Below are 20,000 nucleotides of genomic sequence, written 5' to 3'. Positions count from 1 at the left end.
AGATGTGGAGGTGTGGGGAGGTGTGGGGATGTGGAGATGTACAGTGTTGGAAGTGTGGAGGTGTAAAGGTGTGGAGGTGAAGAGATGTGAAGCTCCTCCTAATGAAGTGGATGGTGAGAGACTCACATGGATTTGAAAGCCGTAGTTCCTCTGCACTGGAAACTCAGTGACATCAAAACATGTGGACAAATCAATCTCTCCATCCAGATCCGCCGCCTGATAGAATACACACTCAGGTAAGCTTTCAAACACACACACAAACGCACACGCGTACACGCACATACACACACAAACACACACACACTCGTGCACACACACGCTCGCACACACTCGTATACAGTATATATGCACCAAACACTGAGACTAACCTCTTCAGCGATGGAGTCTCTGTAATATCTCAGACTTTGATCAGTAAGAACAAACCAGTGCTTCTTCCACTGAAACACACACACACACACACACACACACACACACACACACACACATTAGATATCATCAAAGGAACATTCACATGAATACCAAGACCAGATGTTTCCCAGCAGAACATCATCCAGAACATAACACTGATTCATTAGACCACACCTCCTTCTCCATCGCTTCATTGTCCAGCTTTCATGTAGGAGCTTTGGGTGGGGTAGAGGTTCAGCATGGGTTTTCTAAACGCGCTCTGCAGCTACACAGCTTCATACGCAGCAAACTGTAATGCTTTGAGTGTTCTGACTTCTTTCGATCAGATCCAGCATCAACTTCTTCAACAGTCAGTGCTATAAGAGATCTTCTGTGGGACTGGACCTGACAGACTAACCTTCTCTCCTTACACACATAAATGATTCTTGAGAGTCCATGACCCTGTCGCTGGGGAACCAGTTCTTCTTCTTTGGAGCACTTTTAGAGAACTTTTTAGAGTTAAATCTCTATCATGCAAAAAGGAAGGTATGCGTGAACATGATCCAGAAACACCACCATCCTCTGTGGGCCAAAGCTCATTTAAAATGTACTGAGGCAAAGTGGAGAACTCTTCTTCGTCTGTGGTCAGACGAATCAAAATGTGACTTTCTTTTTGGAAACCATGTCCTCTGGACTAAAGAGGAGAGGGACCATCTGGCTTGATATTAGCCCTCAGTTACAAAGCTGCATCTCTAATTGTATGAAGTGCATTAGCGTGGACATTTATAAAGGATCCATCAATGCTGAACGCTGCAGACGGGTTTTAGAGCAACAAATGCTTCCATCCAGGAAACGTCATTTTAGGGAAGGTCTTGAATATTTGAGCAGGACAATGCAAACTGCATCTATTACTTCAGCATGAGTTCATGAGTTCCAGAGTCTGGGTGCTGAACTGGTCTGTCTGCAGTCTAGACATCTCTATAAATCAGAACATTTGGTGCATCATGAAATAAAAAACACAACAAAGGAACTGTTGAGCAGCTAGAAACCTGTAACAGACACATATGAGAGAACATAACAACATAACTCCCAAAATTCAGCAACTGCTCTCCTCAGATCCCAGACGTATACAGACAGGAGACGTGGAGCTACACAGTGGGAAACGTGATCCTGTAACCACTGTTTTGGAATATTTACATATTATTATTTAAATAATACAATTTAAGAGAATCTTGTTAGTAAAATTCATAATATAGGATGAGAGATTTTTCTTTGCCTGAATAAATATTATTATGATTATTACATCCGTCTATTGCTCATGTTTTTAAGGTTCTACACACACACACACACACACACACACACACACACACACACACACACACACACACACACACACACTCACCAGGCCGTCCTCATACAGTTTTGTCATCCATCCTTTCTTAAAGTTCAGTAGATCAGGCTGGAAGAGAAAACAATAAAAATTCAGTGCATACACACACACACACGCGCACGCACACACACACGCACACACACACACACACACACACACACACACACACACACACACACACACAGACACACACACCTACACATGCAGTGTACATGTTAGTACCTTATTCTTATTGAGCTTCATCTGCGTACTCGTCTTCACACACATCTGTGTTCATAAACACTGTTTCCCTCCGTACTACCGCTTATGAACTGCGTGTGTGTTTCAGCGTTTAGAAGATTTGACGCTGCTAACAGCTATTTATATCAGGGGTGTGTGAGGTGTGGGGCTGAGTATGAGGCTTACACAGGCAGCTAAACCTGATATACACACACACACACACACACACACACACACACACACACACACACACACACATACACAAAACCACTCAAAAAATACTTAGACCACCCAGTCAAAAGTGTAAAACCATTTATATTTAGTACAAACTAAGCACACACACACACACACACACACACACACACACACACACACACACTAAATACACCTGTACACTAATCACGCTAAAGGAGCATTAGAGTAATTGATTATTGGATGTTGTGTTTCTCACCGTCATGGACGACTCTGTAACTCGGCGGTCCAGACTCTTCGCTCTCCTGTACACGGCCATTCTTCCGGAAAAATCCGTCACGCTTCCAGTTCCAGCATCTAATGAGAGATCCTGAAACACAGAGTGATGATGATAAAGATGTCAGAAGTGTACCTGTTTCCGAGCAGATGTGTCAAATCAAATCAAATCAAATCAAATTTTATTCATCACATACACATACATACAGGGTACGACATGTAGTAAAATGTTTTATACGATGGTCCGGCATGAGGGAATAGGATGGGGGAAAAGAAAAGGAGGCAGATAAATAAGTATAAGGTACAAAAACTATATAAAAGAAAATAAAAATAAATAAAAGAAAATAAAAGAAAAGAATATAAGGTATAAAGATATATAAAAAGATAATGTATGAAACATATATACATATAAACAGTAAACAATGTGTAGTAAAAAATGTAAACAATAGGCAATTTGTGGTGGGTTGTCCATAAAGTGTCCGTGTGCGGTATGGTGTGGTGTAAGGGTCCGTAAAGTGTCCATGTGCAATATGGTGCAATATGGTGTGGTATGAATAAAATAAAAAGTGCACTGTGCTGTGCAAGTCCAGAGTTTAAAGTGACGTGGTGCGAAGGTGAATATATTTACAGAGAAGTGTGATGATGATGATGGAGAGAGTGGGCCAGTTCTAGATCCTGGGTGTTTCCTGGTTTAAACACCGGATGGCCTGCGGGAAGAAGCTCCTCCTCATTCTCTCTGTGTTCGCTTTCAGGGAGCGGAAGCGTTTTCCTGAACGCAACAGAGAAAAGAGTCCATTGTTGGGATGGCTGAGGTCCTTCATAATCTTCCTAGCACTTGTCCAGCACCGCGTGCTATAGATGTCCTGCAGGTTAGGGAGCTCAGTGTGGATGGTACTTTCAGCTGAACGCACCACCCTCTGGAGTTTCCGAACCAGGAAGCGATGCTACCCGTTAGGACGCTCTCAAGGGTGCAAGTGTAGAAAGTCTTAAGCACCTGAGAGAGTAGTTTAAAGTCCTTTAAGCGTCTCAGATGGTACAGACGCTGCCGGGCCTTCTTCACCAGGGTGTTGGTGTGACAGGACCAAGACAGATCCTGTGTGATGTTAACACCAAGGTACCGGAAACTGTCCACTCTCTCCACTGGGGTCCCGCTGATGTTTATAGGTTGGTATGACCGCTCCCGCTTTGTGCTGAAGTCCACGATCAACTCCTTAGTCTTGCTGACGTTCAGGAGAAGGTTGTTCTCCTGGCACCATCTCTCCAGGTTTTTAACCTCCTGTAGGTAGGCCGTCTCGTCGTTGTTGGAGATCAGACCCACCACAACAGTGTCGTCAGCAAACTTGATGATGGTGGTGGAGTTGGATGTGGCCACACAGTCATGTGTGTACATTGAGTAAAGCAGGGGGCTCAGAACACAACCCTGGGGGGCGCCAGTGCTGAGGGTGAGGGTGTTTTTCCACCCGTACGGCTTGTGGTCTGTCTGTCAGGAAGTTAGAGATCCATTGACACAGCGGCTGGCTGAGTCCCAGGACCTCCAACTTAGAGGTGAGTGTGGAGGGAATTATGGTGTTAAATGCTGAACTGTAGTCCACGAACAACATCTTTGCATAATTCTAATTTCTTTGGTCCAGGTGGCTCATCGTGGTGTGGAGAAGATGAGCAATGGCGTCCTCAGTAGAGCGGTTCTGACGGTACGCAAACTGTAGTGGGTCCAGTGTGTCTGGTAGTGATGCAGTGATGAAGTCTCTGACCAGTCTCTCGAAGCACTTCATCACTACTGAGGTCAAGGCTACAGGGCGGTAGTCGTTAAGGCAGGCGGGCTGGGGTTTCTTCGGGACAGGAACAATGGTGGACTGTTTGAAACATGAGGGGACAACAGACTGTTCCGGTAAGAGGTTGAATATCTCCATGAACACCGGTGCTAGCTGGTCAGCGCAGGCTTTCAGAACCCGGCCTGTGATGCCATCTGGTCCTGCTGCCTTCCTGGTATTCACTCTCTTGAAAGCCCTCCTCACGTCATGCTCCGAGATGGTGAACGTGTTTACCTCTCCGGCTCTCTCTGCGTGCACGCTGGTTGTGCCGCTAGCGTGGTTAGCTGCAGCCTCGAAACGAGCGTAAAAGGTGTTTAGCTCGTCTGCCAGAGAAGCATCCGCATTCACCATTCTAGAAGATGGTGTTTCATTGTCCGTTATTGTTCTTAGTCCCTGCCACAGGTTCCTAGAGCCACCATGTTGAAACTGTGACTCTAGTTTCCTCCCGTAGCGCCGCTTTGCTTCCTTCACCGCTCTGCAAACACTGTAAGACGCAGCCTTGTACTCGTCCATGTCCCCGGTGGCGAGCCCCGTGTTGTAGGCAGCGGAGCGGGATCTCAGAGCGTCATGGATGGTTTTATCCACCCACGGCTTCTGGTTGGGAAACGTTCTGATAGTGGTTTTCTGCACTGTATCATCCGCTAGTTTCCCGATGAATCCCACAACCGCTTCCGTAAACATGTTGACGTCATCAGAGCTGCGCCGGAGTCATGTCCCAGTCTGCGTCATCCAAAGCGTCCTGCAGAGCGGCCACCGATTGGTCAGTCCAGCGCGCGACCTCCCTCTGAACCGGAGCTTCCTGTTTCAGCCTTTGTTTGTAAACAGGCATGAGGAAGATGGCGGCATGGTCCGATTTCCCAAACGGTGGACGTGATTGTGCCTTGTAGCTGTTCTTGAATGGCGTGTAACAGTGGTCCAGTGTTCTTTCGCCCCTGGTAGGGCAGGTGATTTGCTGATGAAAGTTCGGTAGTGCGCGCTTGAGGTTGGCACTGTTGAAATCTCCGACCACAATGAGCGCAGCGTCCCGATGCTGTGTTTGGTGAAGAGTTATTGTCTCGTGTAAATCCCATACTGCAGTGTCCATGTCCGCTTGAGGTGGAATATAAACGGCACTGACAATGACCGAACTGAATTCCCGAGGTAGATAGAAAGGCCGACATTTGATGGTCAGTAGTTCCAGATTTGGTGTGCAGGAGCATGAAAGAGGAACGATGCTCGCGCTGTCGCACCAGTGGTTGTTTACCATCAGACACACTCCACCTCCTCTTGTCTTCCCCGACTCCAGTGTTCTGTCCATGCGGTAAACCGAGAAGGACTCGGCCGGCTGGATGGCGTGGTCCGGTACCGCTGGGTTCAGCCATGTCTCGGTGAAGCAGAGAAGGTTGCAGTCCCGAATGTCTCTCTGGAACTTGACCCTTGCCCTGAGGTCGTCGAGCTTGTTCTCCAGTGACTGGACGTTGGCTAACAGGATACTAGGTAAGGGAGCGCGGTGTGCGCGTGCCCTCACCCTGTTCCTGACGCCGGCTCGTTTCCCTCGCGGACGCCGGTACGGGTCACGTCCTTTGTTCACCCTCAGGATCTCGCTCGGCCAGCATGGGTCCGGGTTTAAAAACGGCGAAAGGTGAGTGCATTGTACACCAATAGATATAAGAGTGTCTCTGTCATATCTAATGATGTCCATCTTGTGTAGATGGAAGTGTAACTACTTAAATAAAAGTATAAAATAAACAAAAAAAGAGAAAACGTAGCCGGAGCAGTCGTGACGGCAGCCGACCTCACCGGCACCATCGTGTGTGTGTGTGTGTGTGAGTGTGTGTGTGTGTGTGTGTGAGTGTGTGTGTGTGTGTGGTGATGTCAGAAGCGTACCTGTTTCTGAGCAGGGAGACGCCTCTCACTGCGTCCTGTTCTCTGATTGGTGGATTGACTGGAGGAGGAGGAGTTTTCTGTGGTGTCCATGTGCTCCAATGCATCTGTTGACTGTTGCATCTCAAATCTTTCAATCACTTGAGCACGCCTATTACACACACACACACACACACACACACACACACACACACACACACACACACACACACACAATTACAGTTGAAATACACTGAATTAATTTCAATGGATCAGCAATTGTGTTTTATTAAGTATTACAAATATCATAAAGAAACTAAAATGTGTGTGTGTGTGTGTGTGTGTGTGTGTGTGTGTGTGTGTGTGTGTGTGTGTGTGTTGGAGAGGGAGCAGATGAAAGCATGGTGGAAAGCACTCAGGAATCCAGGAACAGCGGCAATGAGCAGCAGTGTGTGTGTGTGTGTGTGTGTGTGTGTGTGTGTGTGTGTGTGTGTGTGTGTGTGTGTGTGTGTGTAAATGATGAGAAAAAGCAGAGGAATCAGTGGGCGTGGCAGAAGGCAGGAGGAGACTGATGTTCTGATGAGCGCCTGAAAGGAGAAAGAAGAAGAAGATAAAATAAAGACTAATATAGAGCATGATAAACAGTGAGAGAGAGAGAGAGAGAGAGAGAGAGAGAGAGAGAGAGAGAGAGAGAGAGAAAAACAAAGTGTGAGATGAACATAGACAGAGACAGAAGGTAAGACAGACAGACAGAGAAACAGACTGTGAGACAGACAGAGACTGTGAGACAGACAGAGAGACAGACTGTGAGACAGAGAGAAACAGATTGTAAGACAGATAGAAAGACAGACAGACAGACAGAGGGTAAGATAGACAGACAAAGATACAGAAAGACAGACATTGAAATGAAAGCGTTGATCTCTACTTGATGTAAAATGACTATCATGTGATCGTATTATAAAAGATATGTAATAATGACAAAATAACACATAATTGTCTATCAAGTCTGTGTGTATGTGTGTGTGTGTGTGTGTGTGTGTGTGTGTTTAGAATGTTGTACAATGTTATGTAGATGTAATAGTACAGTAACGGCACTAGATGGCAGCAAACTTTACCCATTACAAGCCAGAATAACACACAGACGAGTGCCATGTTGACTTGGTCTGACACAAGAGAACTATAATACCCATAATGCACATAGTTACTGACACCAGGAAAAACACACACACACACACACACACACACACACACACACACACACCGAAATACAAAGCAGTATTTACATGTACAGTATACACACACCTGTAAGTACCCCTGACCATCACAACCTGTTATGATTCTCCCCCATCTGTATCCACAAAGTTAAAACCACACAGTTGTATCAAAAGTCTCCATGTTACAATTTCCCTTTAGAACTGAGCCATGACTTCCTCAACCCCATGAAACAGCTGGAGATAAACTAGAATACTGACCTAACTCCAGACTCCTCATCAGTGTCTGATCTCACTAAAGCTCTTGTGAATGAATGATCACTATCCCCTCAGAGTCATACCCCAAAATAGTGTGCAAAGATTTACAGAGGGCAATGCACAGGGGGGTATACACATTAGCTATATTACCGGGGGTGAAGCCCAGGAGGTATATATATGAGCTATAGTACTGGGAGTAGACACTGGGGTATACACATGGGGTTTGGTACAAAGGGTATAAAGCAAAGGGTATACATATGAGATTTGGTACAGGGGGGTATACAGCAAAGGGTATACACATTAGATTTGGTACAGGGGGTATACAGCAGAGGGTATACACATGGGATTTGGTACAGAGGGTATCCAGCAAAGGGTATACACATGGGATTTGGTTCAAGGTGTATACAGCAGGGGGTATACTAATGGGATGTGGTTCAGGGTGTAAACAGCAGGTGGTATACACATGGGATTTGGTTCCAGGTGTATGGGGTAGGGATATACTAATGGGATGTGGTTCAGGGTGTATACAGCAGGGGATATACTCATGAGATTTGATTCTTCGATATACAGCAGGGGTATACACATGGGATTTGGTAAAGGGGGTATCCAGCAAAGGGTATACACATGGGATTTGGTTCAAGGTGTATACAGTAAGGATATACTAATGGGATGTGGTTTAGGGTGTATACAGCAGGGGATATACTCATTAGAATTAAAACGGGATATACAGCAGGGGGTATACACATGGGATTTGGTACAGGGGGTATCCAGCAAAGGGTATACACATGGGATTTGGTTCAAGGTGTATACAGTAAGGATATACTAATGGGATGTGGTTTAGGGTGTATACAGCAGGGGATATACTCATTAGAATTAAAACGGGATATACAGCAGGGGGTATACACATGGGATTTGGTACAGGGGGTATCCAGCAAAGGGTATACACATGGGATTTGGTTCAAGGTGTATACAGCAGGGGGTATACTAATGGGATGTGGTTCAGGGTTTATACAGCAGGGGATATACTCATTAGAATTAAAACGGGATATACAGCAGGGGGTATACACATGGGATTTGGTACAGGGGGTATCCAGCAAAGGGTATACACATGGGATTTGGTTCAAGGTGTACACAGCAGGGGGTATACTAATGGGATGTGGTTCAGGGTGTATACAGCAGGGGATATACACATGGGATTTGATTCAGGGTGTAAACAGCAGGTGGTATACACATGGGATTTTGTTCAAGGTGTATACAGCAGGGATATACTAATGGGATGTGGTTCAGGGTGTATACAGCAGGGGGTATACTAATGGGATTTGATTCAGGGATATACAGCAGGGAGTATACACATGGGATTTGGTACAGGGGGTATCCAGCAAAGGGTATACACATGGGATTTGGTTCAGCGTGTATACAGCAGGAATATACTAATGGGCGTTTATGACCTCTAGAATAGACTACTGTAATGCATTACTAGGTGGATGTCCTGCATCATTAATAAACAAGCTTCAGTTAGTCCAGAATGCAGCAGCCAGAGTTCTCACAAGGTCAAGAAATTATGATCACATAACCCCAATCCTATCGTCCCTACATTGGCTTCCTGTTAAGTTTCGAATAGACTACAAACTATTACTTCTCACTTATAAAACACTAAATGGTTTGGCTCCCATGTATCTATCCAGTCTTTTAACACGCTACAATCTGCCACGCTCCCTGAGATCTCAAAACTCTGGGCTTCTAGTAGTTCCTAGAATAGCAAAGTCCACTAAAGGTGGTAGAGCATTTTCACATTTAGCTCCTAAACTCTGGAATAGTCTTCCTGACAGTGTTCGGGGTTCAGACACACTCTCCCAGTTTAAGTGTAGATTAAAAACATATCTTTTTAGCAAAGCCTACACATAACACACATCACATATCATAACCTTGTGCTCCAGAACATCTGATCACATGCACATTATCAACTTGTGCTGTTAATATCATGAACAGCAGCTACGCTAATTTCTCTCCACTGCTTCTCTTTCTCTCCCCATCCCGAGGCACCCTGAGGTTGCTCCAGCTCCAGTCACCTCCCACCTCATGATGATTACGGACCTTTGAAGAAGTAGATGCCGAACTCACAAACATTCCGAACCATCTAGAGATGTACCAGTGCCATTTGGATCCCGCTACATGTGTGGAGTTTGACATTGGACCTCCTGGAGTGTTTAAAGGCTCTGGCATGGAGAAGCTGATGCTGGATCTGTGATGATCACAAATGCTGAGCTTATAAAACTAGGAGCTACTAACCATATAGACTGTATAAGACTGCAGAAAGAACATCACTTATAATCTTATACTCCAGTGCTCATGTTAGTTCTCACTCTCCAGTGTTCTGTATTGTTGAAAGATTTATGATCAAACTCTTGATGTCACCCAAATGAGGATGGGTTCCCCTTTTGAGTCTGGTTCCTCTCAAGGTTTCTTCCTCATAACATCTAAGGGAGTTTTTCCTTTCCACAGTCGCCACGGCTGCTCATCAGGGATAAACACACACATTCACCTTCACTGTTGATTTGTGTAAAGCTGCTTTGAGACGATGTCTGTTGTAAAAAGCGCTATACAAATAAACTTGACTTGACTTGGATGTGGTTCAGGGTGTATACAGCAGGGGATGTACTCATGGGAATTCAAACGGGATATACAGCAGGGGGTTATACACATGGGATTTGGTAAAGGAGGTATTTAGCAGGGGTATACACATGGGAATTAGTTCTAGGACTACACAAGACATAAGCACAAGAAAAATATAAAGTATATTACAATGACACTGCAGCCATGGTACCATCCACAACCAACTTCCCCATGTCCCTGATATTTTAGTCTGTGAATTGCTGCATGCTGCCCTGATCACACAAACCTCTCCCTTCCTTCCTTCTTCAAAATCATGGCCTCAACATTTCCCACCAAGCACTGCCATGTATGTTTCTTTGGGTGGAAAGTGTGGATGTGTTTGACTAAAACATCTTACAACTTGAATCCCCAGGTAGTCTTCAAGCTGCTGTACAGATACAGATCACTTGAGTTTTATGGCATGAAAAATCTCTGGGAAGTGCAGGTGCAGTTTGACATCCTACCCATTTAGCTTCAGAAGTTCCTGCTCACTGCAGTTCCTGCACAGTGTTTCCCTCTACATGCTTGTGCTCCCTCTTAAGTATACCAAAATAGTCCTTATGGTATTATGGCACAAGGGGCCACAAGCATATACCAGAAATTTTGAGAAACAGAACCTTTAGGAAAGGTTCATAAACTGCATCCTGCAGAGTCAAGCAGATGCTCTAGACATCAACATGGCCGAGGCGGACCTTTGACCTTTACCCTGATTAAATAACATAGACCATTATAGTAGATGAGTAAAGCTGAAGACTCTTTAGCACCTCTCCCGGATCTGATCTTAAAGAGTCTGCTGTTCTGCGTCAGGTTCACTGGATGATATCAGCACCCTGATTTGCTGCTGAGAAGACTCCAGTAAGTTAATTCTGAATTGAAAGCGCAGACTCTATGACCAAGTTATGGTCAAGCCAAGGAACACCTGAAGAACCAGCAAATCCCTAAAGGTCAATTCTGTGTCTGGAGTGTGAAAACCAGTGTATATTTGTGCGTGTGTGTTTCTACTGGTGTGTATGTTCTCACTTCCTCTGATGGCCGAACAGTCTCTCCACCTCCTCTCTGCCCGGGCTTCGGGTTCTCGCTCTCAGCTCTTGCCGCTTGCGCTCAGAACGAAACGCCTCGCGATGGCTCAGCCTTCTGGCACGGGGGACATCTGCCAGTGCTGCGTAGCTCCGCCCACCTAGCCCAGGCTTAACGTTCATTCCTCCAGCCTCTGATTGGTTAGCTCCACCCACTCTTTTGTCACGACTTCGCCTCTCAGAGGTCGACTCAGAGTCGAGAGAGCTCTGAGAGGACGAGAGCGGTGATGCTAGAGTGTGTGTGTTGGTGGAGGTGCATGAGGAAGGAGATTGCAGTGTGTGTGCTGTTGGCGATGTGTGTGGAGCATCGACAGATTGTGAAACAGTGGGTGTGTCTGTAAAGTCTGAGTGTGTAGTGTGTGTGTCAAGTGAAGTGTGGTGTGTGTTGTGTGAGGACAACGAGAGGAAGAGCGCAGGTTCCGAGATGCTGTACCTCAGACGAGAGGAAGAGGAGGATGAGGATAGGGAAGATAGCGCTTCCTGCAAGGGCTGCTCAGGTTTGGGTTTTTCCAATGAAAAGTAGCCGCTCTCCACCCTCGGCTTACGTCCTCCAATCACACGCTCCGATTCTGATAATGCATACAGATGGTAGCACACACATGCACACAATTATAACAATACATTATTTGAACAATTATCTATTTAAAAAAGTGTGTGTAAGTGTGTGTGTGTGTGTGTGTGTGTGTGTGTGTGTGTGTGTGTGTGTGTGTGTGTGTATGTATACCTCTCACAGGCTCAGCTCCATCAGACTGAACCACACTGTTACTGGCACACAGGACACTACTGCTCGTTACTGTGACCTTGGCCGGGCCAGGTTCCTACACAAAGAGAGAGGGAGAGAGGGAGAGATGGAGAGAGAGAGAGAGAGGGGGGGGGGGCAGAGATGGATAGAGGTTGAGGTTTAACAGAAACAATTTTCAATTTTGCATTTTTTTTTTATCCATGTAGAAATATTTTAGTAAAAGGGAGGTCAATAAATAAATGAACATAAATACATGTGTATAGGCGGAAAAACAGAAAGATACATGTAGATTTCACCTATTAAAATAAGTTAGGTGGCATAAATAAAAGCTTTGTATTTGGAGCTGCTCTAGAAGTTAAAAAGGAGTTGGTTATAATGAACTTTACACAGAGTCTCATTTACACAAAAAATATAATTGAAACTAAGGAAATTATAGTCATATAATAGACATATAACTCATAAAAAGCAATTGAAATTTTCAGTCTCTTTGCTACGAGTCTTTTGCGCATTGTTTCAGGATCTAGAGTTGATATCCGCAAGTGTTTGTTCTTGCGTGTTATCCACACTGCACGTGTAACTGTTTCTATTAATTAGTTTAGCAATTAATTTAAGCGTTTAAGCGTCTTCTTTCCTCAAATTTGTATTTCATTGAGGTGAGCCACATGTCCGTCTGTAGCTATTGCCCTGTGAATGATCCTCCACTGCAGGTCAGCAGTACGCTTCTCTAGAGGGGGGTTATACAGGGTCCTCCACCTGTCCCAAACCACAAAGTCTGGGTTTAACATCTCTGTCCACCCTGAGGCTTTTTGTCTCTTTAAAGAGTCTTTGTGCAGGACCTTTACTGTGAGGTGGTACATAGCTTTCTTTGTCATGTCCTTGAAGAGACGTGTCTGTGGTGTTTTAAAGGACAGGATGGAGTCTAAGGCTTCCGCTTTTTCCCCTCACGTATGGCTGGGAAGATTTTCAGTCCTGGAAAATCAGTGTCATTGGGGTGAAGAATAGAGGTTCTTCGGCTGCCCATCGTTCTGGTGTGTCTCCATCTGTCTTAACTCTTACCACATTTTTCCAGGTGTGTAGCATGGAATTGTAACACGGGGTAAGTTCAGAGAGAATCATCTCCATGAGTTCCATTAGAAACAAGTATTTGTGAAGGTTGAGGTTACCTTCTCGCCTCAGAATAGCATTTGCAGTCTTTTCCCGCACCACATCTTTGCTGTATAGAAGCCTCTGTGCAGCTTGAATTCTGAACGCACTGATTCTGCTCCTCACGTCCACCAGTCCCTGCCCAACTTCCTGTAATGGTAGGTATACAGGCTGCTGCCTGTGTCCAGTGTTGTCTACTCCAAAAGAAGTTTACAGATGTCCTTTGTATGTTCTTGATCAGTTCTTCTGGTGGTTCCATCACAGTGGTCTTATGCCACAATGTTGAGGCAGCCAGATTGTTTACTACCAGAAAACTTCCTCTGTAAGACAAATGTGTTAACTCCCATAAAACACTTTCTAAATCTTTAGTCCATCTTTTCTCCATTGTTCATGTTTTGCCAGTTGACTTTGGCAGAAGAAGCCTTTTCATATAGTCTGATGGTTTTAGTAAAAGCATGACATCATCTTTTTCTGTGATAAGAACTGTGACATCTTCTGCGTACACAGATAGCATCACTTTAAAATGGCCTTATGCAGTTGTCCAGAAAGTGGGCAGCCTTGCCGTATGCCTCTTGTCACAGGTGTTGGGGCGCTTAAGGCTTCTCCCGCCTTCACCATCACATACACATCGGAGTTCAGCAGCTGTATGTAGGAGATAAAACCCTCTCCAAAGCCAAAGTGTTTCAGGACGTTAAAGTGATATCCATGGTCTACATGATTAAATGCTTTTTCCTGGTCTAAAGATAGGACTCCCAGGTTACTGTTGTTTGCCTAATTCAAATCAACCATGTCTCTTAATAGAAAGAGGTTGTCTATTATGGACCTCTGAGGGACCCAGTAGGTTTGGTCACTTCTGAGTAGCTGGTTTAAAACATGTTTAAGTCTGTTAGCAAGACACTTGGAGAGGATTTCACACACAGCAAAGATACAGGTCTCCAGTTCTATAAAAGTCCCAAGTCTCCTTTTTTTTGGAGAAGTTCCTCCTGAACCCTGGTGCAACATACAACAAGAATCACAGAAAACACAGAGTTTAGGACTAGTGCATGTCCTCGCCACATAAAGTGCATCGTGTGCAACCTGGTGCAAATAGTGTAAAAACAACACAAGACAATTTAGGACAAATGCACAAAATACAAAATAAAAACACCAGTAAACCTGTTGTATATTGCACACTGCGGTGTGTAAAATTCGTAAAATGAACATTGTAAGTAACAAAAAATTTAAACAAAATGTTGTGCAAATGAGCAACAGCAATAAATCCCCCCAAAAAAATTTAAAAATCAAAGAAAAACAGCATGTAAACAGTTTATGGTAATAAGGTGATGTAATGTGAGTGGTGCTGAAGACATGGGTATGAGAAGTGAATACGAGTGTGTGTTTGTGTCGGGGTTGTACAGATCAGTCACACAGTCCTCACTATCCTCTGTAGGGTCTTGCGATCCGAGACGGTGCAGTTCCCAAACCAGGCAGTGATGAAGCTGCTCAAGATGCTCTCAACGGTCCCTCTGTAGAACATGGTCAGGATGGGGGGAGGGAGATGAGTTTACCTCAGCCTTCTCAGTAAGTAGAGACGCTGCTGGGCTTTTTTTGGTGATGGAGCTGGTGTTGAGTGACCAGGTGAAGTTCTCCGCTAGATGAACACCAAGGAATTTGGTGCTCTTGACGATCTCCACTGAGGATCCATCGATGATTAGTGGAGATTGGTCGCTCTGTGTTCTCCTGCAGTCAACAACCATCTCTTTCATTTAGTCAACGTTCAGAGAAAGGTTATTGGCTCCACACCAGGCTGTTAACTGTTGCACCTCCTCTCTGTATGCTGACTCATCGTTCTTGCTGATGGGACCCACCAGGGTCGTAGAAGTGTTGGTAGAACTCTGCGGTTTGTCCGTCTTTTCCAGGAGATCGTCCAGTCGATAACTGCCTCATTGCCTCTGTGAGTTCTTTAAAAGTGATCTCGCTGTCCAAGTCCTCTTTTTGCATCTGCAGGGGCTGTGACAGTTCCTTGAGCAGATCTTCCATGGATTCAGTATCCCAGTAATCACTATCGGCACTGTGTAGTTGTTTAGAAATTCACTTAATAAGTTTCTTATTTCACTGGGATCTGATGTAAGAGATTCTTAAGGACGAAAAGGATGATAAAATGTCATCTGTTGCACACTTTTGCTTTGTAGGTTGAAGAAGGTGGCACAGTACCTTGCTCTTATCAGTGTTTCTTTTGCTTGTTCCTCCAGCAGAGAGCGAAGTTCTTGTCTTTTTTTTCTCAGTCCATCCGCTTTTACAGCTCCATTACTGTTCAGCATTTTATTTTCTAAAAGTTTGATGTCCTTTTGTAAAGTCTCCACTGTTTTCTTGGTCATGGCTGATGAGTGTGATGTATAGTCCTGCCACAGAATTGTGATATTGACTTTCCCCACCTCCTGCCATCGACTCAGGTTTTTAAAAAGTGTCTTTTTCAGTTTCCAGTTGTTCCAAAAAGATTTACAATTTTCAAAAAAACAAGCATCTTCTAGTAATTTTGCATAAAAAATCCAGATTGGTTTCAGTCCTCTTTGTGTTTACTTCTAAAACTTAAAATAGGCGCAAAAAAAGTGTAGATCACCTTGTTGTTCCATGACTTTTTTAAATCTAATCTCATTCCACTGATTCTGTTCTGTTTCATTTTCATCCATGTGTATTGCTGCACTCCCTCATGTCTTTGTTTTTCAAATATCCATCATCTGTAATTTCAAATATCCATCATCTGTAATTCTCTAAAATTTTCCCTAATAAGGCATTTGACTGACTGTGAGGTTCTTCCCCATTTCCGTCAAAAATAAAATCAATTTTACAGTTACAGTAATACCCTGTTGGTTACGTTCCAAAACGTAAAACCGCGATAAACAGCTAAAAAATACTATTTATTATATGTATACAGTCAAATCAAATCAAATCAGATTTTATTTGTCACATACACATACATACAGAGTACGACATGCAGTGAAATGCTTTTTACGACAGTCCGGCATGAGGGAATAGGATGGGGAGAAAAAGAAAACAAGGGGAAAAAAAGGCAGATAAATAAAGTATTAAACTATATAAAATATAAGAATATATAAAGATATATATGAGAAAAAAAGGTGTATATACAAAATATGCTTGTGGCAGAAAACAGTAAATCAGTAAACAATTTAAGGTGGTTTATGTGATTGTCCTTAAAGTGACCGTGTGTGGTGTGGTATAAAGTATAAAGTGCACTGTGCTGTTCAGAGTCCAGAGTTAAAGAGTTGTAGTGCGAAAAAGAAAAAATATGTGCAGAGAAAAAGTGTGATGATGGAGAGATTGGGACAGTTTTTAGATCCTGGGTGTTTCCTGGTTTAAACTCCAAATACCCTGTGAGAAGAAGCTCCTCCTTATTCTCTCTGTGTTCGCTTTCCGGGAGCGGAAGCGTTTCCCTGAACGCAACAAAGAAAAGAGTCCATTGTTAGGATGGCTGAGGTCCTTCACAATCTTCCTGGCTCTGGTCCTGTAGATGTTCTGCAGGTTAGGGAGCTCAGTGTGGATGGTAATTTCAGCTGAACGCACCACCTTCTGGAGGCCTCGCCTGTCCTGCATGGTGCTGTTCCCGAACCAGGAAGTGATGCTACCTGTCAAAACGCTCTCAATGGTACAAGTGTAAAAAGTCTTCAGCACCTAAGAGGGTAGATTAAAGTCCCTTAAGCGTTTTAGATGGTACAGACACTGCCGGGCCTTCTTCACCAGGGTGTTGGTGTGACAGGACCAAGACAGGTCCTGTGTGATGTGAACACCTAGGTACCAGAAACTGTCCACTTTCTTCACTGGGGTCCCGTTGATGTTTAGCGGTTGGTATGACCGCTCCTGCTTCGTGCTGAAGTCCACAATCAACTCCTTACTCTTGCTGACGTTCAGGAGAAAGTTGTTCTCCTGGCACCATCACTCTAGGTTTTTGACCTCCTGTAGGTAGGCAGTCTCGTCGTTGTTGAAGATCAAGCCCACCACAAGAGTGTCGTTAGCAAACTTGATGGTGGTGGAGTTGGAAGTGGCCACACAGGCATATTTGTACAGCGAGTACAGCAGGGGGCTCAGAACACAACCCTGGGGAGCTCCAGTGCTGAAGGTGAGGGTGGGTGAGGCGTGTTTGCCCACCCATATGGCTTGTGGTCTTTCTGTCAGGAAGGTAGAGATCCACTGGCCCAGAGTCCCAAAATCTCCAACTTAGGTGAGTGTGGAGGGAATTATTGTGTTAAATGCTAAACTGTAGTCCACAAACAGCATCTTTGTTAAAAGCTTCTTGACTTGACTTGTATAATTCCCATTTCTGTCGTCTAGGTGGCTCATCGTAGTGTGAAGGAGATGAGCAATGGCGTCCTCAGTAGAACGATTCTGACGGTACGCAAACTGTAATGGGTCCAGTGTGCCTGGTAGTGATGCAGTGATGAAGTCTCTGACCAGTCTTTAAAAGCACTTCATCACTACTGAGGTCTGGGCTAAAGGCCTATAGTCGTTAAGGCAGGTGGGCTAGGGTTTCTTCAGGACAGGAACAATGGTGGACTGTTTGAAACATGAGGGGACAACAGACTGTTCCAGAGAGAGGTTGAATATCTCAGTGAACACCGGTGCTAGCTGGTCAGCGCAGGCTTTCAGAACCCAACCTGTAATGCCATCCTGGTATTCACTCTCTTGAATGCTCTCTTGAATGCCCTCCTCACATTAAACTCCGAGATGGTGAACGTGTTTACCTCTCCGGCTCTCTCGGCATGCACGCTGTTTGTGCCGCTAGCGTGGTTAGCTGCAGCCTCGAAATAAACGTTAAAGATGTTTAGCTCGTCTGCCAGAGAAGCATCCACATTCACCATTTTAGAAGACGGTGTTCTGTAGTCTGTGATTGTTCTTAGTCCCTGCCACAGGCTCCTAGAGCCACCATGTTGGAACTGTGACTCTAGTTTCCTCCCGTGGCGGCGCTTTGCATCCTTCACCACTCTGCGAACACTGTAAGACACAGCCTTGTAATCGTCCATGTCCCCGGTGGCGAGCCCCGTGTTGTAGGCAGCGGAGCGGGATCTCAGAGCGTCGCGTATGGTTTTATCCACCCACAGCTTCTGGTTGGGAATCTGTACTGTACTGTATTAACAGTCTACTTCATTTTATAATAAATCATTATATTAATATATTTCATTATTTCAACATAAAACTCCTAAAAACAATTCCCTATCAGTGTTTTGGTCTCTGGTGCTCTCCGCGAGACACCGGGAAAATCAGCCAAACTTATCATTGATGTGGCAAATGCAATTCCGCGATAAACTGGGGCGCCAGATTCGAACCACAGTAAAGCGGGGGGATTACTGTACTTTCTTTATTTCTAAAAGTGCCAGTGCCTCATGACTAACTGTCTTCTGTAGCATTAGCGCAGATTATACAAAATTGTCCACCTCTATATTATTGACCTCACCTACACTGTCTTATTCTTATTTAAAACCTTAACACAGGCCCTGTAGAGGAGCTTCCCCGACACTGTCTTAAATTTCATCTCCCCTTCACCCCTGCATGCCAGGAGGGGGTGCTCACACCAGTCAAGGTCAGGGGCGACATCCAGCTGGGGAAAGGGTTCCTCCTCTACAGGACTGGTCACACCGATTTCATTGTGCTTCAGCTGCTGTTAGTGTCAACCTTCAGCAGTGTAGGAGCTGGTTATCGATGTGCAGGGAACCGGAGTCCCATACATTTTTCCGAAAACAAAATAAAAGTTTACGGTAAAAGACTGGTAGTCCAGACACATCCAGCATGTTTGTGTCCATTTAAAACAAAGTTCTGTCCAGTCCTAGTCCTCCACCCATGTGCAAGAGTTCACTGGTTGCTGTTCTTCACACCAGGTTCCTGGACCCGGTTAAGCATCTCTGGATAAACTAGAGGTGAAATGTTGCAGTTCTGCTGGCGAGAGGAACCAGCCCTTGCCCCTCTTCCTCCTTGGGCAGATTGAGGACACACTCGGAATCCAGTGCAAACCATCCCAGTAGAAATCGACGACCAGGGCCTGGATGTTTGCTAGCAGGTTTGCCAGAGAGACGACACTGCCAGGTTGTTGATCACCAGCGTATGCCCCCTGTAGGACATCTTTGGAACCAGCCGCTTCCACCTGCTCAGTCTGCCTCTGATGTGCTCTATAGTGCCTTCCCAGTTTTTATTTAAAAACTCATGACTCCTCAATTTAAACCAACTGTTTTCGATGCTAATGATTTTCACAGCAGCTTGCAGTCAGTGCACAGTAGTGACACTGGGTGCCAGTTCTTCAGGTGGGTCAGGTCTCCCTTTTTAGACAGCAGGGTCAGGACTGCTCTCCTGCATCTCAATGGGGGCTGATCTCCTCTCATACTGTCCTGTAAGATCTCTAGCAAGTCCTGCCCTATGGGTTTCCAGAATGCCTTGAAAAACTCGACAGGGAGACCATCTATACCTGACACCCGCCCATTCTCCATGACTTGAAGACCCTCCTAAAGCTCAGCCAGTGTCAGCTCCCTGTCAGCTCTGGGAGCTTAGGCAGGTCTTTGAGGAACATGCATACGTCTTTTTTGTCCATTCTTTTGTTCTAAACTAAAGAAGAACTTAGAAGGAGCATCCATCTCAGTGGCACTCCAACAGGTGGTTCATTTTTGCTATTGCATCTTCTAAAATTGTGGTATTAAAATGCCAGTAGGTGCTCTTACGTTTTACATAATTTTTTCTGACGGTGCACTGAACCATGCCGTGGTCTGAGATGCCTACTTGAAAAATAAAACACTTTTTAAAATAAGTCAGTTGATGCTTAAA

The 20,000-nt window shown here is 44.8% G+C and overlaps 1 protein-coding gene across 4 annotated transcripts in view; it reads right to left on the bottom strand.

The window, feature by feature from the left end:
* Positions 1 to 20,000, bottom strand: part of LOC310727134 (myosin phosphatase Rho interacting protein) — a 79,215-nt gene that overhangs the window by 21,665 nt on the left and 37,550 nt on the right. For all 4 annotated transcript variants that reach the window (XM_083543344.1, XM_083543347.1, XM_083543346.1 and 1 more), the window contains exons 6-12: positions 12,039 to 12,132; positions 11,259 to 11,883; positions 6,142 to 6,289; positions 2,448 to 2,558; positions 1,790 to 1,846; positions 369 to 437; positions 127 to 216 (exon numbers count right to left, since the gene is read on the bottom strand). In XM_083543344.1, the coding sequence (XP_083399470.1) occupies positions 127 to 216; positions 369 to 437; positions 1,790 to 1,846; positions 2,448 to 2,558; positions 6,142 to 6,289; positions 11,259 to 11,883; positions 12,039 to 12,132 (1,194 nt within the window). The remainder of the gene's footprint in view (positions 1 to 126; positions 217 to 368; positions 438 to 1,789; positions 1,847 to 2,447; positions 2,559 to 6,141; positions 6,290 to 11,258; positions 11,884 to 12,038; positions 12,133 to 20,000) is intronic.

This window comes from Silurus aristotelis, assembly GCF_946808225.1.
Source record: "Silurus aristotelis genome assembly, chromosome: 1".
In the NCBI taxonomy this organism is placed as follows: Eukaryota; Metazoa; Chordata; class Actinopteri; order Siluriformes; family Siluridae; genus Silurus; species Silurus aristotelis.
Note: the sequence above shows the minus strand (reverse complement) of the source record. Positions and strands in the feature narration are given on the sequence as shown.